Genomic DNA, 25,741 nt, shown 5'->3' with positions numbered 1-25,741 from the left:
CACGTCCGGGGTGCTAACAAGGCCGCGGAGAAGGTGGTGCAGAGGCAAAGATGGCGTAGTTAAAAAGAGGCAGTCGTATTGCTTGGCAGGCACGTACACACACACACACACACGCACACATAAGCACATATAGACACGTATGCGCACGGAAAGAATGTGCCTCAGCACACACATTGTGCGTGTGTGGTGCAGCCACGGCGACCTTTTACATCTCCCGTACATGTGGCTTCTAGAGCTGATAGATATCGAGCGCCGCAAGCACGCTTCAGCGAAAAGGGCCGCCGGTGAATGTCTTCTCACACGTGGCACTGGTTCGGGTGTTTGCGTGTCTGTCACCATATCTTTTCGTGGGTGTCTGTGTGGCGTCGAACGCAGGATGACTGGCGCCTCTCTCGTGCTTCTGGGGGAATCCGCAGCGGACGCTGCGCGGTGGAAGGGAAACTAGGACAGGAGCCGCGTAGTTTGAGAGAAGAGGAGAAGGGGGCGATGGCGAGAGAGCACACAGACACGCACGCACAACTATCGTCACTAACCCTCCCTCCCCTTCCCTCTTGTTTAGCCGCCGCGCCCCCGTTGTCGTCCCTCCTCGTTTTTGTTTGCGGTTCATTGCGGCTTCCCCTTCTCTGGGTCAGTGCACACTGAGAGACATTATACGTAATCGCCGTGTTTATGTGTAGAACAACTCGCAGAAGAAACACACACAGGCGCACACAGGAAGATCGCCACATCCTTATGGGCACTCCTACACACGCATACACACACCTTTGCGTCCACACTACTGCACGCACGGGCGAGCTGAGAGTGAGCCATCTCTGCCAAACGCGTGCAGCACGCTTGCAGGGTGGGGGAACGGCGGCACATGCCACGCCGTTTCTCGTCACCATCACCATTAGCCGACCAAGAACTTACAGAGGTCAGCATCACTGCTGTCACCGAACTAATCATTGTCTCTGATCTCATTGTTAACAGTGTCTAGAACCAGTGCGGCCCCTACGGAAGTCGCGTACATATGATAGCATCCATACCAAGGCTGCATCCGTCGACCTGCCCAAGGCCATCACCACCACCACCACCCCTCTCACAGATTACGCATTGTCTGACGGAAGGTGAACACCTCCGAAAAAAACTTGTCCTGCGACTCAGCGGCGTGGGATAGGGTGGAGAGCGCCTCACGCACCATCAGCTGCTTCCGTTCTGGGTAGGTGCGCACAAAGTTCTCCACGAAGGAGTACCAGAACGGTGGATGCACCTCGAAGATGGGGTACACCACCGCGCAACTGACGCTCAGGGCGCGGTCCTGGCATACAATGACGTTCATGGCAACCGAGATGAGTCTTTCCCAGAGCGAGTTGAACGGCTCCAGTGTGCGAGCCAGCGCCTCCCTCGCCAGCCGCGTCGCCCGCGGCGCCGAGGCGCCACCGCCGGAGCGGCCGCCTGCACCACCACCGCTGCGACCACCAAGGCTACCCGGGGTACCCGAAAGACGGCCAGAGGGGCTCGCGTAGAAGGAGGGCAGCTGCATCGGAGACGGCGGAGGGGTGCCGTGCGGGCGCGCCTCTAGCGCTGGCGACACCGTCTGCGTGGAGAGCGCCTTGACCTCTCTAATAAGGCCAGCAATGAAGCTAAGAAAGGAGAGCCCATGTAGCAGCGTGCCGGTCTGCGTGTCGACGTCCTCGCAGAGGTACACGACGAAGGAGATGAGCTTCTCTAGCTCGCTGGCGTCGAGGCTCATGAGAGGGCGATAGGCGAACTCCTCGGTCACGATGCGCAGCATGTTCACAACGGCGTAGGGTACCTTCGGGTACTCCCTAAAGTACACAAACGGAAACACACCGACCATGCGCAGCAGGCCGAGGAGGACGTTGTCGTAGGTCTCGTCGTGGTAGAAAGCCATGGCCCCGAGCGGCACAAAGCCGCCCTGGATCGACTTCCTCAACACACTCAGGGACAACGCCAACGGTTTCAGCATCATGTCGTACGCGCCATCCACCATACCACCTCCGCCGGCGCTGCTCACGCGTTGAATATGCTCGTCTGTTATGCACTGCTCAATGATGCTCTGGATGAGGGAGCACATGTGCTTGAAGAGCATGAGACCGCAGGAGCTGTGTGCGGTGCAACACGGCAGTGTGCACCGACCTCCCATCTGCGAAACGAGGTCTTCAAGGAAGCGCAGCAAGGAGACGATCACCATGCTGTGCTGCGCCGCGGACCGGTGCAGCACCTCGTGGAAGGAGCTGGCGTGGTCGCACACCCACTCGACAAAGTCGCTGAGCCCATCTGCGCTGTCCCGTAGCGCCAACACGACGCCGCGCAGGTCGCGCATCCAGCCCGCCGTAAAGAGCGCGTCGTTGCCGCCGCCGCCGCCAAGCGTGTTCTGCATGCACAGCTCGATCGGCTGAAGAAACACTTTCAGGTTAGCCTGCGAATACGGCGTCACGCTGAGCAGCCGCCACAGCACCGCAGACAGGTTGGTGCGCAGCTTGTAGGTCTGGACCGACTGCGCCAGGGGCAGTTCCACCACAGGAGGCAGTTCAAGGTGCAGTTCGACTAGCATGGCGTGCGGGACATCCATGCATGCGTTACGGATGAGCTCGATGGACTCGCGGATAATGTGTGCCGTTTCCTCGTCGGTGGTGCGGTTGCCCGTGACACCGCGCATGATATTGTGCCCTGTATTATTGAGTATGAACTGGAAGAGCGCCACCCGAGACTGGAAGACGTTCGTGACGACGGTGTTGAGTGCCTCGTGCAGGCGCGAGGAGCTGAGCACACTTTGCACCATTGTCAAGAAGTGCAGGAGTGCACGTTCAACGTAGGAGCTGTAGAGAGACGACCTCGGTGGAGCAGCGGCGCCGCTGCGGCGATGATTCGCGCAATCCACACAGAACATGAAGAAGCCTGAGCAGGCCTCTACCGCTGACTCCTCGACGGCACTCAGCACATGCCTCACGAGCCCGCCGGCGAGGTAGAACAGCCAAGTGGTGGCACTGGGGCTCGTCAGAACGTTCGAGCCTAGTCCGTTGTGAACGTAGTTCGCCAGCAGCCTCATCGCCTCCGTGTGCTCCAGCAGAGCGAGCGTCGCCGCGGCGTCCGACTGCGCGAGAATCGACTCCATCGTGGCCTCAAAGTCCTCGTCAAACTCCATGTTGTACTCCATCCCCTCTAGGTCGCCGTTAGCGTTGTTCGTGTCGCGGCGCGATGGCCCCTGCTGGCCACTGCCGCCTGACACCTGCACACGGGCTTCAAAGAAGCACATGACCAGCTCGGGCGAGATGAGCTCCAGATCCTTCGCGGACTCTTCCGACATGCTGTACATGCGCCGCGAGGTCGCCAACCGGCTCCAGAAGTTGAGCAGGGTTGTCGCCGTCGTGAAGGAGCCGGACTGGCCGAATGGGATGCGGAAGACGTCCAGTGACACGGCACGGACTGCCGACACCCATGTCTCAAAGACGGAGCTGAGGTGGAGATCACGATAGCCGAACGGGGAAACAAAGCGGTGGCACGCCTCCGCCAGCACCGTCACGTAGTGCGGTACCTTCAACCGTCCGTCGGTGAGCTGCATTGTGCGGACGAGGTGAGTCAGAGCACCGTTCAGGTACTGGACGCGCTCCTCGGTTGACTCGAAGAAGGTGCGACGGACGCCGCACATGCTCGTCAGGCCCGTGAGCAGCGTGGCGCAGTGGGGGTAGGGCAGTGTGGCGTGCTGGCCCCACAACACGTCCCACGTGTGAGGCGCAAGAAGCACCCCCTTCCATGAGCTCGGGAACTGGGCCGACAGCGCCTCCTCCGTCTCATCGACCATGATGGCCATGAAGTCATAGGTGAGGCAGTCCCGCACAAACTCCGTCACCTCCAGCACCATGGGAGATGTGCCGTTGACACCCTCCAGCTCGGCCACGCTGGCGACGAAGATGTCCAGCATGCATTCGTCGCGAAAGTTGTTGCTGCAGCGGCGGTGAGAGGAGAAGTTCATGTACGTCTGCGATTTGGCCGAGTCGTACTTGCTAAACTCATTAACGACGGTGCTGAGCAGCAGCAGGGCAACATAGTACGCAGTGCGACGCTCCTCTTCGTTACGGTACCCGGTCGGGGGAAAGCGGGAGTGCCGGATGATGCCGTAGCCAAGCGGGCCGCCGTCGTTGCTGCTCGGACCGCCACCACCACTGCTGGCAGAGATGCTACTCGCGCCGCCGCCCACCGCTGACGAGGATGACACGCCGCCGTTCGAGGAGCCGATAAGGTGTGCTTTGTCGTCGCTGCCCCTGTGCGAGCCGGCTGCTGTGCCGCACCCGCCGTTCTGTGAAACGCTCTTCGCGTACGAGGGTGACGCGTCGTGAAGCATCTGCAGCGCGAAGGCAACCGCCTCCACCAGAAGCGTGCCTTTCTCGAAGCACAACTTCGTCAGCTTTGCGTACGCGTTCATGAGGCCCAGCGTCACGTGCCGCGGGGCGCCGGCAAGACTGACCCGCTGCACGCAAGTGCCGCACATGTTCACCACCACCTCGAAGCGCTGCTCGTTGGAGAGCCACTTTCGGTTCGCTCTGAACCACGTCACCACGCCCTGCGACACGAACATCAGTGCATACTGGTTGTTGGACCGCGCAAAGATCGCCTCGAGCGGGGCTACGTCTGCGTTCTCCTGCGTGAGAGCAGTGAGACGCTCCTGCGCGAGACGGCGAGCCTCCGGGTCCGGACTGGCGTACATGGACTCCGCCAGGGAGTCGATCTCCTCTACGGAACCCATGGCCGTTCTACGCGTTTCGTGTGTGCACAAGAGTTACCGGGGCTTTATGTTCATTGAACGCGTGTCTGAGTGTCCGTGTGCGGTGAGGTGAGTGAGTGGGTGTATAGAATGGAAGGCGCGTGTGTGTTTGACTCTAAGCGCTTGTGAGTGTGAGTGTGTGTGTGTGTGTGTGTGTGTGTGTGTATGGAGGTGTGTTCGTGTCGATATGAAGGGCACCTATGAAGGAGGCAAAGGTAGAGGAACGGGAAAGAGAAGAGGGGAAGCGCTCTAGGGCCCGCCGTGTGTGTGTGCGCGCTCTCTCTGCGACCTCACCCCCCCTAGTGACACGTGTCAAGTGTGCGCCGTTGTACACACGAAACCAATAAATAAGAGAGAAACTAAGCGAAAAAAAAGGTGGTATAAAGCACACCAAACCCACAAAGGAGCAGGCGTCCAAAGCAACACGAAGGAGGGGGAGGGGGTGACGAGGCAACGCACGCGTCCCCTTTTCCTGTTGTCCGGGGGTAAGACAGAGGGAGGGGGTGAAAGGGGGTAGGGGGGGTACCACCGAAGGAGAGGGAGAGGAGGAAGGGGAAAGTAGAGAGGATAGAAGCCATAAGAAGGAGCGTGTGAGGGATGCAAGGGTACAGGAACCACTCAGCCTACGGCAGAAGCGCTCGAGGTGGAGCCCGCACCCGTAGCAGAGGCACTGACTCCTTCGCTCGTTATCCTGGTGCACCGGCTGTGTGTGCTTGTGTCTGCTTCTTGCACCCTGCAGAGCAAGGCGGCCCATCACGCTGCACCGCGTATGGCATAACTGCAGTACTTTGGCGGAGAGGGAAGGTGGCAGCCGCGCAACTTCCTCTCCCACTTCCCACCCCACCCCTCAAACTGCCTCGAGTTTATCGATATCTTAACAGGCTCCTCGCGCCGGTGACAGAGACACAAGCAACATGTCATGGGAAGACAGAGCATGCGCACGCACAAGAAGCAGTGGGCCCTCACCGGCTCCGCCGTGCTCCACCTTTCCGCCCAACAGCACGTGTACACCACAACAAGGATGGGGGCTCGCGACTTCTCTCGCCCGTCACGCCGTGCCCACCTCTCCCCCTTCCGCCTCGACCAACGCGACGATTGAACAGGACAAAAACAAAAAGAACTGTAAAGGCTGAAAGGGAAGCCACGTGACAGAGATTGAGATCGCCTGCGATGCATCTAGCGCCTCACCGAACGATGCAGCTCCGCGCCGTGACGGTGAAACTTGACAGCAGCTTCTCGAGCTGTGTATTGAAGGCGTGCGACAGCGCCAGTGTTGGCTCCGCAGTGAGAGCGGCAGCGGAGGTCGGGGCCGGCCGCGGCCAGCTCCACTCCATCGCTCTGGATGGAACGGAAGTCCACCTTGCGGCAGCCGCAGCAGCCCTGCCTTGCGTGCAGGGAGGGAGTCTCTGGCTTTCATATTTGCCTTCCGCCCCCTCCGCCAGCTGCGATGTCGCCGCACCGGCCATCTCACCCCCAAGCGCAGACGGCGGCGCTCGCCACAGCAGCTGCTCCTGAGCGCGCCAACACTGAGCTGGAGATCGAAACGGATTGCACAGTGCCGCCGAGGCGCACTCGTACAAGGCGCGGCAAAGTGGCACCATCGCATCCGCAGGCGCATCACCGCCTACGGTCACCAATAGCGTATGGATGCCAGTGGCAGAGCGAAAGCCGTAGCTTCGCATACGGTAGCTCTCCAGCAGCTTGCCCAAAAACCTTGCGTCCGTCGTCGGAGAGATGAGCCGCGCCGCGTTCGCTGCTGACGCGTTCATCATGGAGGCTGTGGCTGGCGAGGTGCGGACCACAAGACACCCCACCTCGGTAGTAGACGACTCCCCGCTCTTGTTAGCAACGAGTGAGGCCTCGGTGCCGCCCCCTACGAGCGCCGCTGACGAGGGCGCCGCAGCGCCCATCGACGGCAGCGCCGCCGTTTCGCGCATGTCCTCACAGCGGTCCAGGGAAGCGAAGAGAACGAAGTGCAGCTTAATCGTGTCCTCTGGTCCGACGTAGAGATGCGCGTGCAGCGGGGCTGCGGGAGAGTCGAGCACGTCCTTCGGCGACGTGTAGGTACGCAGGAGCAGCGGCGTTCCCTCCACATCGACGATTGCGACGGCGGCCACCGCCCAAGTCTCCAGTGACATGTTCTGGTGTGCTCTGGTGTGTGTGTGGGTGTGTGTGTGTGCGTGTGTGTATGTTCGGCCGTCCCTCTTGCCTCACCGCCGTCGCCTACTGCGCAGCGGAAACGATAGTGTGTGGGGTGCTGCGCTTGCGAAACGAAAGAGGTAGGGAAGTATGTAGAGGCTACTGTTGATGTGTATCACTCTTGATGGCAAGAGGAGCAGCGGTAGAGCAGATGATGCACCCGACTCCTGTCGTCCCTGCGTTCCTGCGATCAAAAAAGAGGGGCGGTGTCGGCGAAGAGCGCGTGACGAGTGCGATGCGAAGATTATGCACGCGATTGGTGGAGGTCGAGTGGTGCCGAGTGCAACGTCAAGGATGACCACGGCAGCTGCGCTAGGCTTCGTGTACGTTCGTTTTGGTGGGAAAAGGACGTCTGCGCAGACACGCAACGGCAAAGGAAGAGACAGAAGCACATGGAAGCTGCATTGATGAAAGGCAAACCAATAGAACACAGCCGAGGTGGCGTGAGAGAAGGGGAGGGAGGAGGGGAGGGAGGGAGGGAGAGCGGCGAGGTGAAAATCGCAAAGCACAGAGAGACAGGAAAAGTGAATACGCAGCGGGTAAGCAAGCTGTATCTGCATGAGGATCGCAGCACCGCACATGCGTGGCGTGTGCCTGTGTGTGTGTGTGTGTGTGTGTGTGTGTGTGTACGTGTATGTGCGTGAAGGGTGTATAGGCGTCTGTCTCTGCACAACGGCGCATCGGAGTGCCTGAGCTGTTCCGTCTTTCGCTGTCCTTGATGTCCCTCTGACGCGGTTCAGAAAGATAAAGACGAAGGCGACGTGCGCACTCCTCCCACTGATGCCTATAAAATGGAGGGTAAAGCTGCGCGTTAAAGCCATATGGAACGGTCCTTGAAACTAACCGACCTACAGAGACAGAGAAAGAGAGAGAGACAAGGCCAGCCACCGAGCCGGCCGCTGCACAAGGCGCCCTGGGCAGTCAGACATAGGTTTCGTTGAAGATTGCAACTCAATGAAGCTCGCATCGCCGCAACGCTCAGAAAGAACGCAGTAGATTCCACAGGTCAGTCCATCATTCACCGAGCCCCTGCAGCGTGGCCTTCACGCTCGCACATGGCGACAGTGGCGCTGACGCGGGTGGTGGCTGCTGGAAGACCACACAGTGCCTGCAGCCTCATGCACCCCCCCCCGGCCCCCTCATACAAGCACGCACACCTGCACAGCTCGCGCGTCGTCTTGCAGCCCTTTGACACACAAAACCTCGAATACGGGAGCAGATGCACAGCGCATCCATTCGAGCGGTAACACGAGCTGCTTTGCCACGGGTGACTCCGGTCACTCGCTCGCATGCGCTTCTTCATGCTGGCCTGCCGGCCGCACCACCGACTCCCACAGCCTGCAGCGTGAACAGACGGGAGTTGAGCAGGCGCGTACGCATGCACGGCGCAGACAAACACAAGCACACACACACACACAGAGAGAGAGAGAGAGACAAGGCCAGCCACCGAGCCGGCCGCTGCACAAGGCGCCCTGGGCAGTCAGACATAGGTTTCGTTGAAGATTGCAACTCAATGAAGCTCGCATCGCCGCAACGCTCAGAAAGAACGCAGTAGATTCCACAGGTCAGTCCATCATTCACCGAGCCCCTGCAGCGTGGCCTTCACGCTCGCACATGGCGACAGTGGCGCTGACGCGGGTGGTGGCTGCTGGAAGACCACACAGTGCCTGCAGCCTCATGCACCCCCCCCCGGCCCCCTCATACAAGCACGCACACCTGCACAGCTCGCGCGTCGTCTTGCAGCCCTTTGACACACAAAACCTCGAATACGGGAGCAGATGCACAGCGCATCCATTCGAGCGGTAACACGAGCTGCTTTGCCACGGGTGACTCCGGTCACTCGCTCGCATGCGCTTCTTCATGCTGGCCTGCCGGCCGCACCACCGACTCCCACAGCCTGCAGCGTGAACAGACGGGAGTTGAGCAGGCGCGTACGCATGCACGGCGCAGACAAACACAAGCACACACACACACACAGAGAGAGAGAGAGAGACAAGGCCAGCCACCGAGCCGGCCGCTGCACAAGGCGCCCTGGGCAGTCAGACATAGGTTTCGTTGAAGATTGCAACTCAATGAAGCTCGCATCGCCGCAACGCTCAGAAAGAACGCAGTAGATTCCACAGGTCAGTCCATCATTCACCGAGCCCCTGCAGCGTGGCTTTCACGCCCTACTCCCATTCCTGCCTATCCGTCGACGACGCAGAACGAAAGATAGCAGGCAGTCGTACGCCCCTTGATGGTGGTCGTGGCACTACAACGGAAGAGTGCCGAAATTCTCGTCCACGTGTCCGCTCTCTGTCACACAGCATGCGTCCAAGCAGCGCTCGACCCCCTGCAGGCCTGCCACCGGCACCCATCGCATGGTGCCGAGCAGCCGTAGACGCACGCGCTGCAGCCATGCGCCGGCCCAGCCATCTGAGAGCACGGCCTCTCACTCACAGACACCGCACGCACACCACACACACACACACACGCCAGTCGCTTCGCAGGTGGCTCCAACGCAGCGCCATCCACGACCTCGCCGCCGACATCAGTGGCGGTGCATCGCTCTGTCTCCCCCACCCCAACGTCGTAGCCACCTGGCCCTGTCAGCACCAGAAGTGGGTCGGCATGGGCAGGGATAGACGAAGGGGTGAAGGGGGGCTGCCTGGCCTCCCCCGACGCAGAGTGTGGGGGCACTTGGACCCTGTGATACCACGCACGGCGAGATGCGTGGCCGCCCCTCCTCGTCACGGGGACGGCTAGGAAAGAGGGGGAAGCAGAAACATGCTCGGCCCATCGTAGCGAATCTCTCCGCTCCCAGATCGCAGTCTCACACCGCTGAAGTGCCTCCCGCTTGCTCGTGCACATTTTTGCACTCAGCGAGTAAGAGCTACAACACGGCGGCGGAGCACATCGTCTACGTCCGCCGCACCGCTACTTCTTCCATCTCGCCGCTCTTTGCACCCACAGAAGCAGCCATTGTTGCTCGACCGATGCCCACCTCGGAAGCCAAAGGTGGTTAGCGAAGAAAGAGAGGCGGAAAGAAAGGGGCGTTCGATCACACACACACACACACGCAGCACCCCCTCCCCCCCACACACACACACACCCTCTCCTGTCGAAGCGGTTGCACGAACGGCCATCTTATGGGCAATGAGAGGAAGAAGTATGGGCTTCGGTGTATTGCCCCTGCTGTGGTTGACTGCAGCCTAAGCTATCATCGCGCACCTGCGACAAGCCTCCCCATTTTAACGCTCACACAGGCAAGCACGCCATCGGATGTGTGTGTGTGTGCGTGTGGATGCCGCACGTGCCCGCTTACCGCCACCTCCATCCCATCAATCACGCACACAGCGCTCTACAGTGGTTGAAAGAGGGATGGAGAGAGCTCGTACAAAAATTATCACCATAAGACGACGAGAGAGAGAGAGAGAGAAATACGCAGCAGGCACGCAGGAGTGACGCAAAAGCGGGAGAAAGGGGGGGAAGAAGGGTGGGGCCGAGTCTAAGGGACAGGGAAGGAGGCAAGGTGGCACGGCATACACCGCTGCGCATGAGCATCATGCACACACGCACACGCACGCATCGCCTTCTCTTGCGCGGGACGCCATCGACGCGGAGTGGTGCTGCCATCTTCTCTTCCCCTCCAGCGTCGGTACACTCCGTACTGCAGCGCTCCTTTAGCAGACGAGGAAGAGGGGACAAGTAACGGTTACGGATATGAGATGATGAACACATAGACGCAGAGTCGCAAGAATTATGAGGGAAGATAGAACAAGACACGCCTGCCTCCATGGACGTGTCCACGCCTGTGTGCCGTTACGCGAATGCAGGAAGGAGCCCACTTAGGTTTGTTGGAGGCGCGCACAAGCACACACAGACAGCGCAGCAAAAGGGCGCAGTGCACTGCTCCGTCATATGAGAGAAACGGGGGAGGGAGGGAGGGGAGACGCAAACAAAACGCACGTGAAGGTGGAGCAGAAGAAAAACCTGAAGGTGTGCGTTGTAAAGCTGAGCAGCAGGACGGTGAGCATGGGAACCCCCCTCGGTGAAGCCACCAAGACGAGGAAAGACGTTGGGGAGGGGGAGGGGGGCTACATACTCTCACTCCCTCACTCACGGCTTGCGTCAGCTTGTTCTCGCTACCCCTCGCTCGGCTTCATACCCCGCGCCACTACCGGGAACCCCTTCGGCTGCACGCGGGCATTGTTGATCTCTAGCACATCACCCATCTTCTGGTAGTCGAACCGGCGACTCTTCTTGCCGTAAGTGGACTGCAGCTCCTCAAGCAGCTTCTTCGCAGCTGCCTCGCGATGCCAGCGATTCGTGAGTCGATACGTGTGCGCCATGTCGTCGAGGTCGCCGGTCGGCATCTGGTCCACGTAGGGCTCCTGGTAGAAGCCCTCCCATTTGAGCTGCTCCTCCGCCTCTGTGTCGCTGTTGAAAGTGACGGCGTGCGAAAGCGGACGCTCGACGCTAAGAGGGTCCACTCTGTCCTCGCTGGAGGTTATGTACTCGTCCATGTGCGGTGACGATTGCCGGTAGAGATGACGCATCGCCTCCGACACCGGCTGCATCCCAGGCACGAGTGGGTCTTCGAGGAGCTGCCGCCGCGCCTGCTCTTTGCTTTCAGGCTCGTTAGGGCCGTCGTTCAGCTGCAAGTCGGCGGCGTGCGTCTGTGCGCGGAGCTCCTCGTCTGACAACCGGCGCACCGCACTCGCGCGCAGCAGCGCTTCTTTCTCTTTCTCCTTAGCGCTCTGCTGCACATCCTCGACGTAGCGGACAAGGGCATCGCCGTCAAAGTTGTGCGGCAGCCTCAGCTGACGCCGACTCCAGTCCACATCAAGCTCGGGGCTCAGCAGAAACGTGAACTCCTGCCAGTCCCAGTGCGCCAGCGCAGGGCCGATGCGGAAAAGTTCTTTTGCCCACGCCAGCCGCTGCGCGTACGTGCAGTCGTTGTGCACGAAAGCGTCCACGCCGCCTGGCTCGACCATGCCGCGGAACTCCTTCAGGTGCCACATCGTTGTCTCCAGCATCTGCTTCGACACGCTGTAAAGCTTGCGCTGCAGGTCAAGCTTGCCGTGAAGCGCCTGCAGCCATTCGCGGAGCTCTTCCGTTGTCCGCATGGACACGTCGACGATAACGACGCCGTTGGCGCGCGTGGCGTGACGCATGCCAATCTCGAGCGTCAGGTTTGTGAGCCCGTACCCGTGCAGCAGCTCCTTGTTGCGATGCAGCAGCCGCAGCACATTCATCGCCTCCTTGTGCGAGCACGAAATGAGCACGTCATCCAACTCTAGTGCAGTGCACAGCTCCGCGATAAGCTGCTCCACCTCCGTTGCGAACGTCGCCGCTAAGGTGCGACACTGCGCAATGGCGGCGGCGTTCTGGTGAAGGAAGCTGACAAACTGCAGCGCGGTAAAGTCCCACGGAACCGTCAGGCCCCCTGTGATGTCCGCACCGATGGCGAAGTGGTCGTCGATAATCAGCGGCATCGAGCTCCACTGATCGTAGTGCAGCTCGCCAAGAGAAGCGCGCAGGGTGTGCAGCGCTGCGGAGCACTGCAAGGGGGACAGGGTCTTGGCGAAAAGCACCTGATCAGCGTCCATCAGTTCCTCGAGCGTGGGCACGCTTGTCAGCGTCCACTGCATCGTCATCACCTCGCTCGCCTCGTCTAGCAGGGTCTTGCCACCGCTCTTGGCCTTCGCCCGGGGGTCTGCTCGACGACGACGCAATGGCTTTGCCTCCCGTCGCGCCGCTGCCGCGTCCTCAGCGACAGGTATGGACTCTGTGACCGAGTCGATGCACTCGGCGCGACGCAGCAAGTCGCGCAAGAACTTGTTCACGGAGCGCTCCACCAGGCCACGGTTCGACTCGTTCGCGACAAAACCCTGCGGAAGCTCGAACGTAGAGTGGATGAGAACAGTCTGGGAGTCGTCGTGCAATGGCGTGCCGCCGCCAGCGCCAGAGCCGGCAAAGCCGCTGCCGTCCGACGTCCAGTCTGCCGCCCGAGACGCTCGCTTGGCGAAGACAGACTCCTTCGGCCGGTCGTTGCCGTTCTCCCCTTCGCCACCGCTGCTCCCAGCGTCGCTTCTGCGCGCCGACCGCTGCGCGGTAACGACATCGGCGTCACCGCCCTCGTTCTCGTCGATGCGGCGATAGAAGCTAAAAGAGATGGACGTGGCTGGTGGTGCGCGCAGCGTCCCTTGCTTGAACTCCCTCGCCCAAGCTAGTAACTCATTGAGCTGAGCCACGGAGTTCTGGTTCACAGTTTGCTGCTGCAAATTGTGGTGGAAGAAGTCGGGGTGCACCTTCAGGAAGAACGCGTTCAGCGCCTTCTTGTACATGGCGGCGGCAACAATGCACGGTGAAGATCAGCGCTGAGCAGCCTGCACGCACACGCACCTGAAACTCACCGACGTTCCGTGCGCGTACCCACGTCGCAAACCAACTCACGGAGAACAACAGAAAGGAAGGGAGAGCGAGGAGAGAGGACGATGCTAACCGTTGGAGCAGGACGATAGTGGCATTAAAAGAGCCAGCGAATAGGCTGCACTCAACGCCCACGCACAGACCAACGCCTCACGACAAACCAGACTCGCCACGCAGGTGTTTGAGCAACAGCTAGAGCAGAAATCGGGCGCCGCATCCAACCTCCGCCGTACATAGGAGAGATGACACGACAGAGCAGCATGTCGGGAAGGGCCAGACGGATGTGGCAACTGCGTCGTGCAGTGTGCTCGGGATGCATGCAGACAAAACAACCGCGCATCCGGGATGTGGTCCCACAGTGGCAGCGCGCCGGGCGCATCCGCCTTCCCTGTCTCTCTCACTCTCCCCCTCACCTCCACGCACGTGTTCAGGAGCGCCACACAGACGCGCACACAATCGATGATGGAAAAGAAGGGCAAGGCATGCAACACGAGAAAAAAAATCCGATCCACAGAAGAGCACGCGTGACGACAGCGGCGAGCACGCAAATCCAGAGGATGCGGCTGGGGGGGCGGGGGCGGAGGAGATGCCAGCGACCACGAGATGCCGCCGCGTCCAGCACAGATGAAGAGGAAGGAGAGAGCACACACAAGCACAACAGCAAACAAGAGCCACCTTCGTCACCGAACCCAAAAGAGTAGCACCCGAATCAACGGAATCACAGCAGCGCACCTCGCGCTGAAGCCTTTGTTGCCCTGCGCGCACCGCTCATGCTACGAAGCAGCCCTAAGCGCCACGATAGCGCCCCCTCCCTGTCCCCTCCCCCCGAGAGTAGAAGTCATGCAGCATCACGCGCCTAACGTGACGGCGGCGGTAGGTGCGCGTTCAGCATCGACTTCTTCACGGCCTGTGTAGCGCGTCGGATGCTGTTCTTCAACAAGCGGAGCGCCTCCTGCACGTGCTTGGAGCTCTTCATTTCAATGTCCAGTGTGAGAGAGGCTTGGCAGAGCTGAGACACGTACTCGTGTGTCACCTGGTTGACGCCGGCGCTCGCTCTAGATGTGGTACTAGTGTCGTCGTTCCCACCAACGAGCAGCCACGCCGCCTTCGAGGACGACGAGACGGTGAGCAGCGCACCAGCCATCAGCGTCTCCTCCATGTCATGCGCAGAGGAGCCGACCTCGTCCGGAGTGAACGGCCGCTGGATCGTGATAATGAGGTGCGACGCAGCCGACTTGGACGACTCCCTCTTGCGCGGTATCTTCGACATTGCCGTTGCTGGCGGGTGATGTCCGCCGTCGCCGAACTCGCCGTTGATGGCGGACGAGTGCAGGGAGGAGGTGTCACCGCCGTAGATGCCGCTAGAGGCCGTGTGAATTGGATCATCGCCCGCCGCGCACTCGAAGCCGCAGCCTACCGGGTGCACCAACATCTGCGCTCGTCGTGAGCTGCGGCCAAGCTTTCGACTCTTCTCAAACGTCAGCACAAACAAGATCTCCCACTCCAGCGACAGCTCCACCTTCTGCGCGCCCCACTTGCCACGGCCAATCACGGTCTTTTGCTGATGTTGTGGGTCTAGCGGGACACTGCCGCGGGCCACCCCGTCGTAGGCGACTCTCATTAGACGCCTGTACTTGCCCTCCAGCACGCGCTCATACTCTGACTTGCATCGGTCCGAACCGGCGACGGAGCTAGAGCTGCCGGCGCCCGCCGCGGCATCAGGCTGACGTTGGTTCGGTTCCAGTGACCGCGAAGAGGCGTTGCTGTGGCCGGCAGTGCTGGAGTGACCGCGCTCTACCGGCAGCCGAGGCTGTAGCACCAGCGAAACACCCGCGTTAGTGCCGCCAACGGGCCTCGTCTTCGACGGCGGCATTACGGACGGTGAAGACGACGCGGCTACGGCTGCGGCGCTCGGGTTACCGCTGGCATCGCTGCGTCTGAGCTGCGTGCTGTCGCCTCCCTTCTTCGAAGCCGGTGCCACCACCGAGTCCGTGCCTTCAGCAGGCTGCCGCACAAGGCGTGGCACGGGCAGAGGAGCGAGCGAAGCCTCCGATGCGGCGACCGCCCCTGTTGGCGCCGGCTGCTCGAGAACCAAGTCTAGGTGCTTCGAGCTCGGTGACCCGGCTGCGCTGGACACGGCCGTCAGGGGCGACACCAGGCCAGTATCGGAGCCCCCGTCCGGTTGGCCGCCTGGCTCATTCAGAGCGCTTCGCGTCCGCACGTCCTCGACGCCGGTGCGCGAGGGCAACGCCGTGGAGACCGCCTGCCGGTACATGGCAGGGAAGTACTGCGGGTTGAGAGACTGCGGACTCGAGGGCGAGCGCTGGGCTGGGTTCGGCGCCGTGCCCCGCAGCACCACAACGGGGCCCGACTCGCTCGTCGGCTCCTCTGTCACCTCATCGAACGAGATGCTGCTGGTGTGCGTGATGGCGTGCGGCGGCGTAGGCGGACGGCGCGGATGAGGTGGCGGACGGCCCTGCCGGTTGGTGGCACCAGTAACACTGCCATCGGCCGAGGTGGGGCAAGACGGCTGCCGTGTGCCTGCCGCAGTCGGCTGCGGTGGTGAGCTGGGGGTCGCGTTTGCTCCTTGAGGGAAGGGGGTGCCCGGCGCGTGCTCACCGGTGTCACCGCTGCCTTCTCGCGGCGCGCTGCCGCCTTGGTTACTCTCCACCCCGGCCCTCTCGCGTCTCAGCACTCGGTCCACCGTCACTGTTGGGGACATGACCTCCTCCGTCAGCTGTTCCGCTCTGGCGGTGCTCGGCGGGGCCGGATCCATGAGCACCTGCCAGGACGAGATCCCCAGCTCGTGTTCCAGTGCAGCCTGGCTACCATGATAGTAGTGCACAAGCGCCGCGACGCTTCCGTGGCTCTGCAGAAGTCGAGCCTGCACCACCGCGCGCGGCTGCAAGAAGGCCTGCACTTGTGCCGCCGTGTCGGCGACGGTCTTGTACTGGCGAAGCAGACGTGTCAAACGCGGAAAGTAGAACTGGTCCACCTCCTGCACACTGAGCGACACAAACCCGCTGCGGCTGCCGCGTCCGACGCCGCGACGGACGCCATGGTTGCTGTGCTGCAGCCGATCCGCCAGAACGGCGCGGCGCTCGTTCGTCTGCACCTGTACCTGAAGCATTGATGTCGCCACACCGCTGTCACAGTGCAGCGACACGGACAGCACGGCATGCTCAGCGTCCTCGTCGGGTGGCTGCAGGAACGCTAGGAAGTCGTCACACAGACACCTTCGAGCCTCCTTCGCCAGGGTTGCAAGAGACGGCGGGGAAGACGGCGCGATTGGCGCAACGGCATCTGCCGGTGCGGCACTCGTGCCGTTGTTAGAGCTGGCGCTGCCGCTTCGGCACACGTGCGTGGCGGTGTGAAGCAGCCGCCACGCGCGACACACCGCTGTCCCCTCCTGGTGCGTGTAGGAAAGCGTGAAGGTCTTGACTCGGCCGATCAGCTGGCTGGAACGGCGCTGCACTCGGATCGGAGACACGATGGCGATGTCTTCCTCGCCCTCCACTTCCTCTGCTTGCACGCCCGTAGCGCCAGCGTGAACCGACTCGGGCTGAGTTTGCTGGCACCCCTCCGACTGCTCCTGCTGTGGCTGGGACAACAGGGTGCCGCCGCTCCTCGCTGGGCTTCCAGCTCTGCCGCTACTGCCGCTTCGCTCCTCGTCGCTGCGCTTGTCGATGAGCAGCCGAGACGTCACGGCACGGAGCACATTCCTTTCAGCGGTGAAGTCGTCCACGTGCTGCTGCCCCTTCTCGCCCTCCTCTGCAGCCGTAAGAGAAGCACGGGAGACGGGCTGCTGCGGCGTGAGCGGCGGTGCCACGGCAGCACCGGCCACATCGCACGTCTTCGCTGGCGGCGACAGCCTCATGACTTTGTCCGTGAGCACCACTTCCACAGACGGGGAGTCTGGCTGCAGCGCCTCCACATTCGAATTGGCCAGCGCCAATGGCGATGGCGAGAGCGCCGCAGCGGCGCTACCGAGTTCGATGCAGTGGGCGTGGTTGAGCTGTTTCTCAGGCGTGGTCACACTCGTCGAGTCTACCGACGTCTCCTCGTCGCCCTCTTCCCTCTCCGCTCCCTCGCGCCCGCTCGTCGCCCACTTCGCGCCGCCTTGATCGCCGCCAGTAGCGGCGGCAGGCACAAAGGCGCCGGCGCATCGCCCTTTGTACACGGTTGCTGGCAAGCTCTGCCGCTGCCTTGGCTTCGACTTGTCGCCCACTCCGTCGTAGAAGTCGACGACATGAGATCTCGGCGAACGCGTCGCGGCGGACGGCTGCGGTGACAGTGCAATGGCGGCTTCCGAAGATCGACATGACGGGACGTCGTGCGGGGTGGAGAAAGAGGTGTGAAGACCGCCGGCGTCAGTTGCTCTGCCAAGCAAGTCAGGTCGTCCATCGCTGCCGGCCGGCGTCTCCGCTCCTCTTTCTTTCATGCAGACTGAGGGAAGCAGATGCGGCAGTGCATCCCACGCTGTGTCGCCGACTGGTATTCCCAGCTCTCTCCACAAGGCGAAGTAGAGGCGGTCGAGGCGCACGATACCCTCTGTGCCGTCGGTGCCGTCCAGTGCACCAGTCGTTGCCGCCGCAGCACAACCACTAGCATCACTGATTGGGACGAGTGTCGCATCTGCAGCGCCGTGGTACTGATGGCGCGCGTGCACTGCAGCCTCAGCAACTCCGCCGTAGGCGATCTCGAGCCTTGCCCGCACCGCCGCGGATGACCGCGCAGCTTGCTCGATCGCACGCACCGGATCCCATAAGTCCTCCGCTGACGGCGCACCATGTGGTTCCCCACCACACGTGACGTGCTGAGTAAGGAACTGCAGGAGTCGCTCAAAGAGCACACGCTGCTCAGACAGCGGCACGTTCAGCACCTCCTGTAGCAGCTGCGCCATGTCCCCTTTCCGCTCGCTTGTCGTCACCTCGAAGCGCATCCAGTGCACATCTGCCCCCAGCTGGCTCGAGTCGCCGCCATCGGCCACGGTCGCCGAGGGCTGCTCAGGAGGAAGGTAGCGAACCGACTCCGTCGTGGTGGTGGAGCTCGCGGTCTTGCCTGCCCCACCGCCGTCATCGCCACCCTCGTCGCCGCCCTGCTCAGAGGTCGAGCGCGTTTGAGAGGCTGCTGATGCGCGCTTCAGTGCAGCTAGCAGGTCCTGCTCGAGTGCCGCACGGGCTCCCTCGCCGAGAGGGTCTGGCGGTGGTCGCAGCAGAACACCCAAAGCACGACAGAGCAGATGCCCGGCTACGTGGTCATAGGAGAGCACAAAAGTGCGAGTGCGCCGCAGTCTCGCACGTCGGCCACCCAAGCGCCTTGCACTGGCGGCGGTCGACACAAGCGTGTCGCTGACGCCCGCGCCCACGTCGACGTTCGCGGCCACAGGCACTGCACCCGCTGCGTCGGCAACGGCAGCGCCGGCCGGCGCTCCCAAGGTCACAGGTGGGGTTTTCTCTGCCTTGCTCATAAAGAGCGCACCGAAAGAGGACTCACCGGGCACCGATAGGCCGTTCTCGCGACGCGACGGCAAGGCCGTCTGCTGTTGTTGCTGCGGCGGCACGAAGCGGGGACCGACGCCAGCGGCAGCCAAGTCTGAGGTGCGTTGCGCTGCCACCACCACAGACATTGAGTCGGACGGCGGCGGTGGTACTAGAGGAAAGGACGAGGAGGAGACTGAAGCGGCGGAGGCGGCGGCACCAGCTTCGACGTCGCTTGTCAAGCTCCGTAGATGGTGAAGCGGCGTCGTGTTGACCAGTCCGTTGGGGCTCTCGCCACCTGCCCCCGTGCCGGCAGCAGCGACGGCATCGCGCGGCGCACCCAGTGCGGCGAAAAGGCTGCGCTGAGGACCGCCCTGTGCGTGGTGTTGCTGCTTCTCGCGAGCAGTAGGAGTGGCATCAGTGCCGAGAGCGCCGCAGCCGCCGCGGGCCATCTCCGACACTGCCGACGCTGAGGCTGTTTGATCTCCGTGTGCGGTCGCCGTGCCGGCCAGAGCGCGTGAAACTTCGGTTGATGAACACGGCTTCTGCTGCGGAAAGTAGGACGGACCTCTGGCCTTGATGCCTTTCGTCTCCACGGCCTGGGCCGATGCAGGCTTGGCCACATAGAAACGACTGCACGGGCACGTGCAGTACACGTCACCTTGATCATCGCAGCCAGCATAAAAAACGTCCACGCTCGCCGTTGAAGGCAAGGAAGCCGATGGTCGACGCTGGCCGCCGGCGCCGCTGCTGCTGATGGACGACGTCGCTTCCACCGACGGAGGCGCGCTGAAGTACACCATCAAGGGTGGCGCCAGCTCTTCCTGAGTCGCAGCATCTGCGTTCGCCGCACCGCTGCTGCTGCTCCGGTAAACCTGATTGGAGCACACGGCGGATCGCAATGTGGCGCGCCGCAGCACCGCCGTCTCTGCCGCCGTGCACACCTGCTGCAGATGCTCCACGCCATCGTCACTGACGCCGTTGAAGCCGCCGACAGTGCCATCACCTCTGGCGCTTACAAAGCCAGAGTTGCGCTGCAGCGCCAAGGCGGTTAAGCGAGCGATTGCAACAGGCCTACCAGCAGCGGACGTGGTGGTAGACAGCGCTGGGCAGCTCCGCGTCGCATCTACATCAACCTCAGCGTCGCCGTCCAAGAGAAAGGTTGAGATTACCCGCACACACCCGCGCACGGTGAGCAGGTTGTCGGACAGGTTCAGCACCGCCAAAGATGCCAGCATGCCCGTCTGCGCCCGTCCGCGCCGCACGCTCACGCATAGACCACACGCCCCAGCGTCCGTCAGGCCGGTGTTGCTCAAGTGCAACTCACGTACGTGCAGAAAAGCGGCCGGTGGGAGACGGCGCCGCACCACCGCGTTGAAGGCCACGTGCGCCATCAGCTCGCCAAACATGTCGCCAAGCCGTGTCTGATTACTCACGGTGGCACTGTCAAGACTAAACTCGACCTCACCGTGACCCTCGCGGTGCACGTGAAGTACTCGCTGGACTTCGGGGCTGCGCAAATGCTGCTCCACCGCGTCCCTGCGATTCGCCTCGGCCAAGAGCGCCTTCTGTGCCTCTGGGGGCACCAAAGACCACTCGAACGTATCGGAGAGATCGACCAGGTCGAGCAGCGGACAGCTGAAGAAGATGTTCAGCAGCAACGCGCGGAATCCTAGAGGCGAGCAGGTTTGGCTAAGCGGGACACCATAAAGGACGAGTGTGGAGAGAGCGCACGATGGGGCGAACTCGGCCACGTCGCTGAAGGCGGTGTGCTGGCGCCGCATGAGGGCGCCAGAGTAGACGAGCGGCGTCTTGGCCAGCCTCAGCCGGCACGGTAACGGCCGGAGTCGGCGTAGGGGGCCGCGGTCATCATCGCTTTTCGCACGCGCCTCCCTCTCCTCGGACTCCATCGCTTCCCCTTTGGCAAGGTTGGATGCCTCGTGGTACGCGCTTGCCGGCAGCGGCAGCAGCGACGTCACACCAGCGACGTTGTGCGAGAGCACGAGGGTGCGCAGACGGTGCGCACGACTGGCGGCGGCGAGTATGTCGGACAGGCCGCGTGCCGAAGCACGGCAATCGCGCAGGTCGAGCAGCACAGGTCCAAGGGGCAGCGCCGCAACCAAACCGCGTGCATCGCCCCTGCTCTCGTCCTCGCTGTATCCAGCGTGCACGACGCCGGCAGCGGCGGCCGGCTGCGGAGACGATGGTGCTGGGCCTGCCATCCGGCTCCGCCTCGCATGCCCGCGTCCACACTTCTGGCTCACTTGCGCGCAGCAGTCGCGCAGTGCAGCGGGGAACAGGGATGGGTCCTGCTCGAGTGCCTCCAGATTCAGCTTCGCCACGTAGACGGAGAGCGTCTGCATGCCGTAGTCCTTCAGCGGGTTCCCCAGCAGGCGCACCTCCTCCAGAGTTCCCGCCATCCACAGCATCATCTTGCCCAGATGCGTGCAGCTGCGTTGAGTGAAGGCGTTGCCGCTGAGGTCCAGCACACGCAGGTGTGCGAGTGGGGCCGACTGCACGGCGGGGTCACCGCTGCCACTGCCGCCTTGACTGCTATCCGCTTTGTGGCGACTTGCTGAGAAAGAGGTTTGCTGCCAGCTTCCACCCGCGCGGCGGCGGCCGTCGGCTGCGGCGGACAGCCCACAGCTGCCACGCACCAGCTCCGCCACCTCGTCGTCCTCCAAGTGCATCTGGACAAGGCGCAGCACCTCCAGCGCGCGGAGCTGCGGCAGGATATCCTGGGAAAACCACGTCCATTGATCGCGACGCACATGGCAGCACGTCAGGTCCAGGGCAAAGATATGGCTAGTCTGCGTGTGGCGGCGTAGGTGTACCTGCAGTCCAATCCAGCCGACGGTGCACTCCGTAGAAAAGCGATTGTACTCCTCCGTGAGCGAGCGCAGGGTGAGGTGTCCGATCGCAATGGGCTCAGTAACGCTATCCCCACCATTGTTCTCCCCAGCCCCTGCGTGGTTGACGGATGCGTGGGTGCCGCTGCGGGTCACGTCGGCGGTGGCCTCCGCCTCCTCAGCGAATTCGCCGTGACCTCGCCGCAGCGCTTGGTTCCGCCGCTCCTGCTGCACCCACACATCGCTGATGGAGGACGTTGCAGCTACGACAGCAGATGGTGCGCTGCTCACAGGCAAACTCACGCATCTTCGCGTCCGCCTTGCCGCATGGCCATCCTCCTGTGCTGTCGTCTCCGCAGGGACACAGAGGGTGACAGCACGGGCGGAGCGGGCTGCGGTGCCACCGCCTGAAGACATAGTAGAGACGGCGGCGCCGCCTTGGTGCGTCGTGGCCAGCAACGGCGGCGGCGGCAGGAAGGATGCGCCTTGTGCGTTATCGTGGGGGTGCAGGAGAAAGGGCCACGCAGGCGCCGCCGGCCGTAGAAACGGAGCGACAGCGTGTGCCGAAGGGATAGAGGCGTGCGGCGCCGACTCTGCACGTGCGTGACGCATGGGACTCACATGACGATGGCGGCTCTCGCCGTCGCAGTTGACAGAGGGGTTCGCCTCTGACGTGGACGACCCGCCGAAGGCGGCTCGAGCGCCAGGGGGCCCGCCACTCCGGGTCCGGTAGCGGATGTGGGGTGTGAAGGCCCCGGTGGGGGAGCGTCCGAGCTGCTCGCTGACATGACGGCTGTTTATCTCGGGATGCAGTGTGGCCGTGGTTGTCGCAGCATGACGGAAGTCATGTTGACCCCGCTTCAGCAGAGAAGTTCCTGCTGAGCGGGGAAGCGAAGAGCGCCATCCAAACGGTGGCGCCGGGATGCCACGGAGGTCGTCGCCGGTGCGACTCACATTGTCGGCCCGGCTTCCCATTGGGGCTCCCCACATCGGCTGCCGAGAATGCAGGGAGGAGAAGGAGTACCGCCTCGAGTGAGGGCTTGTATTAACGATCGGGGAGGAGAGCCACTCCAAGGAAGCCTGAGTTGATGATGCGGGCTGCGACGAAGGAGGCGGGGCCGGTGTCGGCTGCGGGGCTGCACTGCTCGGACGCAGCTCCTCCTCCTCCCTTTCCACTGATGTGCTAGTGGCGCCTGCGAATGCCGCTGTCGTCGGTTTAGCGTGAGCCTGTGCGTCGGCGTCTTGCTCGTCTGTTAGTGCCGTGCCGTCTGAACGGTCCTCATCCTCCGCATTTGATACCGAGAGCGTCTGTGGTGTCGCGGCCACCGTGAAACTGTTCAGCAGAAGCCTCACCGGTCCTGCGGAACTGGAGCTCATTCAGCAGCCCTGCGCGCTCGCCCTTCTTGACTGTAACGGAGAAAAACAGACGGAAGTTGACTACCGGATAAGGGCGGAGGAAAGGGGAGTTGCTGGCTCGTGTGCGGTCTGGAGAAGAGTAGGCAGCGAGGTGAGTGCCGGAGTCTCCTTACGAAGCGCACGGACACGCGCAATGCACCGGTTCGATACAAACACCAATAAACAATAAAAAGCAGCAGAAACGTGCGGCAACACAGCACGCGTGCACCGCACTCAAGAAGGGGACGCCCCCTACGGCAAGAGAAGGAGAGCGATCGCAAATCGAAGCAGTGACGAGAAAGGGGGGAGACACACACACACACACACACACGCACACGTTCATGCACAAGCGGTCGAGGGATACCGGGGATGCTGCTCGCCGGTGCACTTGCGTACTCTTGTGCAAGTGTGTGGGTGCGTCTACTTGCGCGGAATGATTGGAGGAGGGAGAGGGACGGCGGCAGTGCTGACGAGCAAGTTTTCTATAAAACCAAGAAGTGCACAAGCCAATGACAGACAGATCCGTGTCGCCCCAACACACGCACGATGGCGCCAGCCCCTGCTCTCTCCTTTTGCAACAGCGAGAAGAGCAGATGGGGGAGAAAGGGTGGAGGTTCGGACGGTCGGACGTGTGTGTATGAGTAGGTGAGTGAGTAGGTGAGTGAGTGGTGTTTGCGAGTGAGTGGCAAACCGCCTCTCTTGCAAGCCCCTTTTGTTTGTTGTTGTTAGCGGTGAGAGACACCCGTGCGCGCGTGTAACATCCATGGGAGGGAAGCCGGTGCATTGGGGATGCAGTCGGTGGGATTCGCAGGTGCACAGCGGTGACAGGAGTGCCACGTCCGTAAAGGACAACAGCATGAGCAAACAGCATCGACAGAGTTGACAGGAAAGGGAAAGAGGCAGGGGACGAGGGCGAACCGCGAGAAATAGGAGAGGCTGCAGAGGCACTCGTGCGTGCACACACACGAGCGCACAGGCATGAGCTCATGTAGCCATTGCGCTCATTCACTGCGCCCGAAGAATTTGGGGCAAGGGGAGGGCGGCTCGTTGTCACCGTCGCGCGTCGTGGTGTTGCTCGCTGCCGACTCATCACTCAGCGCGCGCGTCGCCTGCTTCACCTTTTGGACCTTCTTGTAGCGAGTAGCTTTGCGCCTTGTGTTCTCTGTCGACTGGCCCCACCTTGCCGATGTTACCGGTGCTGCTCCTGCTCGCTCTCCGCTTGCCGCTTTCGACCTCAGCCTCGCTGACCTCCTCACGGCTGCGGAGAGGCAGCCATGCCCGACGTCCTCCACCAAAACGGAGAGATCGAAAGCGGGACCGGGACATGTGAGTTGATTATAAAGACGACAGCAACGAGAGAAGAGGAGCAGCAGCCTTGTTGTGCGGTGCTGCGGTGGCGATGCACGGGCACACACGATCGAGCGCAGCCCCAAGAACGAAGAGCCCGCAGCAACGTTTTTAACGCAGAAGGCAAGAGGGGAGCGACAAGAGAAAGAGAACACAACTGCCCGCATCCTCCTTTTACCCACGCACGCATAGAGACCAGCTCCACACAACGCATCCCGTCTGGTAGGCAAAGACGACGACGACGAAGGGGAGGGGGGCGAGACGGTGATGGTGGTGCGCCGCTCTTTTCTTTCGTCCACGTGTCCGCTCTCTGTCACACAGCATGCGTCCAAGCAGCGCTCGACCCCCTGCAGGCCTGCCACCGGCACCCATCGCATGGTGCCGAGCAGCCGTAGACGCACGCGCTGCAGCCATGCGCCGGCCCAGCCATCTGAGAGCACGGCCTCTCACTCACAGACACCGCACGCACACCACACACACACACACACGCCAGTCGCTTCGCAGGTGGCTCCAACGCAGCGCCATCCACGACCTCGCCGCCGACATCAGTGGCGGTGCATCGCTCTGTCTCCCCCACCCCAACGTCGTAGCCACCTGGCCCTGTCAGCACCAGAAGTGGGTCGGCATGGGCAGGGATAAACGAAGGGGTGAAGGGGGGCTGCCTGGCCTCCCCCGACGCAGAGTGTGGGGGCACTTGGACCCTGTGATACCACGCACGGCGAGATGTCCCACGTCATCGGGCGAGGGAGGGAGTGGTCGTTGGAAAAACAATCCTTTTATGCACCACATACAATGAAGAGAATGCACTGCTCTCACCGCTCGCGCCACACTCTCACTCACACACCGCACGTGCACTCATGTGCATGGGCAGCGGGGGATCGACAGAGATGCGGCGCAAGTACCGCCCAAGCAACCTACTCTTTGCGTTTCGCGTGTGTCATAATGATCCGATGCCGTTGCAGGAGACGCAGCAACCGATTCAGAGGGACGGAGGCCGAGAAAAACGGGAGGCCAGTGGCTCGCGCACCGGAGGGGATGAAGGGAGAGGTTGTACGGGGTAGGTAGCAGAGGAAGGAGAGGAAGTGCGTGGAGAGACCAAGAAGCTTGCGCGAGCGCGATGGGCAGGCAGAGAAAAAGGCGAGAGACACCACGCATATTCATCAGTGCAGCGCCGTCCACTTCTCTCCCGCCCCGTTCTCCTCCTTCACCCCCTCGCCCACACCCGACGCACACACGGCCTCGCGCACACCCTACACTCCCCCTTCCTCCTCTTTCCCTTTGCCTTTGCATGC

The 25,741-nt window shown here is 62.1% G+C and overlaps 4 protein-coding genes and 7 non-coding genes across 11 annotated transcripts; all 11 read right to left on the bottom strand.

Annotated features, from left to right (window-relative positions):
* Positions 1 to 1,078: 1,078 nt before the first annotated feature.
* LMJF_26_1900 (conserved hypothetical protein) lies at positions 1,079 to 4,747 on the bottom strand (the record flags this gene model as incomplete). The annotated part of the gene is made up of 1 exon (XM_001684144.1): positions 1,079 to 4,747. One exon carries the CDS (start codon positions 4,745 to 4,747, stop codon positions 1,079 to 1,081), a length of 3,669 nt encoding a protein of 1,222 aa, XP_001684196.1.
* A 1,202-nt stretch (positions 4,748 to 5,949) lies between these two features.
* On the bottom strand, positions 5,950 to 6,903 carry LMJF_26_1890 (conserved hypothetical protein; the record flags this gene model as incomplete). The annotated part of the gene is made up of 1 exon (XM_001684143.1): positions 5,950 to 6,903. The coding sequence occupies one exon, from the start codon at positions 6,901 to 6,903 to the stop codon at positions 5,950 to 5,952; it is 954 nt and encodes a 317-aa protein (XP_001684195.1).
* A 979-nt stretch (positions 6,904 to 7,882) lies between these two features.
* Positions 7,883 to 7,986, bottom strand: LM26Cs2C1.3. The gene has a single exon (XR_002460648.1). It is a non-coding gene; the product is annotated as a C/D snoRNA (small nucleolar RNA).
* A 151-nt stretch (positions 7,987 to 8,137) lies between these two features.
* Positions 8,138 to 8,224, bottom strand: LM26Cs2H2.2. The gene has a single exon (XR_002460609.1). It is a non-coding gene; the product is annotated as an H/ACA-like snoRNA (small nucleolar RNA).
* A 33-nt stretch (positions 8,225 to 8,257) lies between these two features.
* LM26Cs2H1.2 lies at positions 8,258 to 8,348 on the bottom strand. Its single transcript, XR_002460650.1, has one exon. It is a non-coding gene; the product is annotated as an H/ACA-like snoRNA (small nucleolar RNA).
* A 93-nt stretch (positions 8,349 to 8,441) lies between these two features.
* LM26Cs2C1.2 lies at positions 8,442 to 8,545 on the bottom strand. Its single transcript, XR_002460647.1, has one exon. It is a non-coding gene; the product is annotated as a C/D snoRNA (small nucleolar RNA).
* A 151-nt stretch (positions 8,546 to 8,696) lies between these two features.
* LM26Cs2H2.1 lies at positions 8,697 to 8,783 on the bottom strand. Its single transcript, XR_002460608.1, has one exon. It is a non-coding gene; the product is annotated as an H/ACA-like snoRNA (small nucleolar RNA).
* Positions 8,784 to 8,816: 33 nt separating this feature from the next.
* Positions 8,817 to 8,907, bottom strand: LM26Cs2H1.1. The gene has a single exon (XR_002460649.1). It is a non-coding gene; the product is annotated as an H/ACA-like snoRNA (small nucleolar RNA).
* Positions 8,908 to 9,000: 93 nt separating this feature from the next.
* On the bottom strand, positions 9,001 to 9,104 carry LM26Cs2C1.1. The gene has a single exon (XR_002460646.1). It is a non-coding gene; the product is annotated as a C/D snoRNA (small nucleolar RNA).
* Positions 9,105 to 11,088: 1,984 nt separating this feature from the next.
* LMJF_26_1880 (conserved hypothetical protein) lies at positions 11,089 to 13,293 on the bottom strand (the record flags this gene model as incomplete). The annotated part of the gene is made up of 1 exon (XM_001684142.1): positions 11,089 to 13,293. The coding sequence occupies one exon, from the start codon at positions 13,291 to 13,293 to the stop codon at positions 11,089 to 11,091; it is 2,205 nt and encodes a 734-aa protein (XP_001684194.1).
* A 941-nt stretch (positions 13,294 to 14,234) lies between these two features.
* Positions 14,235 to 22,124, bottom strand: LMJF_26_1870 (conserved hypothetical protein; the record flags this gene model as incomplete). Its single annotated transcript, XM_001684141.1, has 1 exon — positions 14,235 to 22,124. The coding sequence occupies one exon, from the start codon at positions 22,122 to 22,124 to the stop codon at positions 14,235 to 14,237; it is 7,890 nt and encodes a 2,629-aa protein (XP_001684193.1).
* Between the last annotated feature and the right edge of the window lie 3,617 nt (positions 22,125 to 25,741).

The sequence above is a fragment of the Leishmania major genome, chromosome 26 (genome assembly GCF_000002725.2).
Source record: "Leishmania major strain Friedlin complete genome, chromosome 26".
NCBI lineage: Eukaryota > Euglenozoa > Kinetoplastea > Trypanosomatida > Trypanosomatidae > Leishmania > Leishmania major.
Note: the sequence above shows the minus strand (reverse complement) of the source record. Positions and strands in the feature narration are given on the sequence as shown.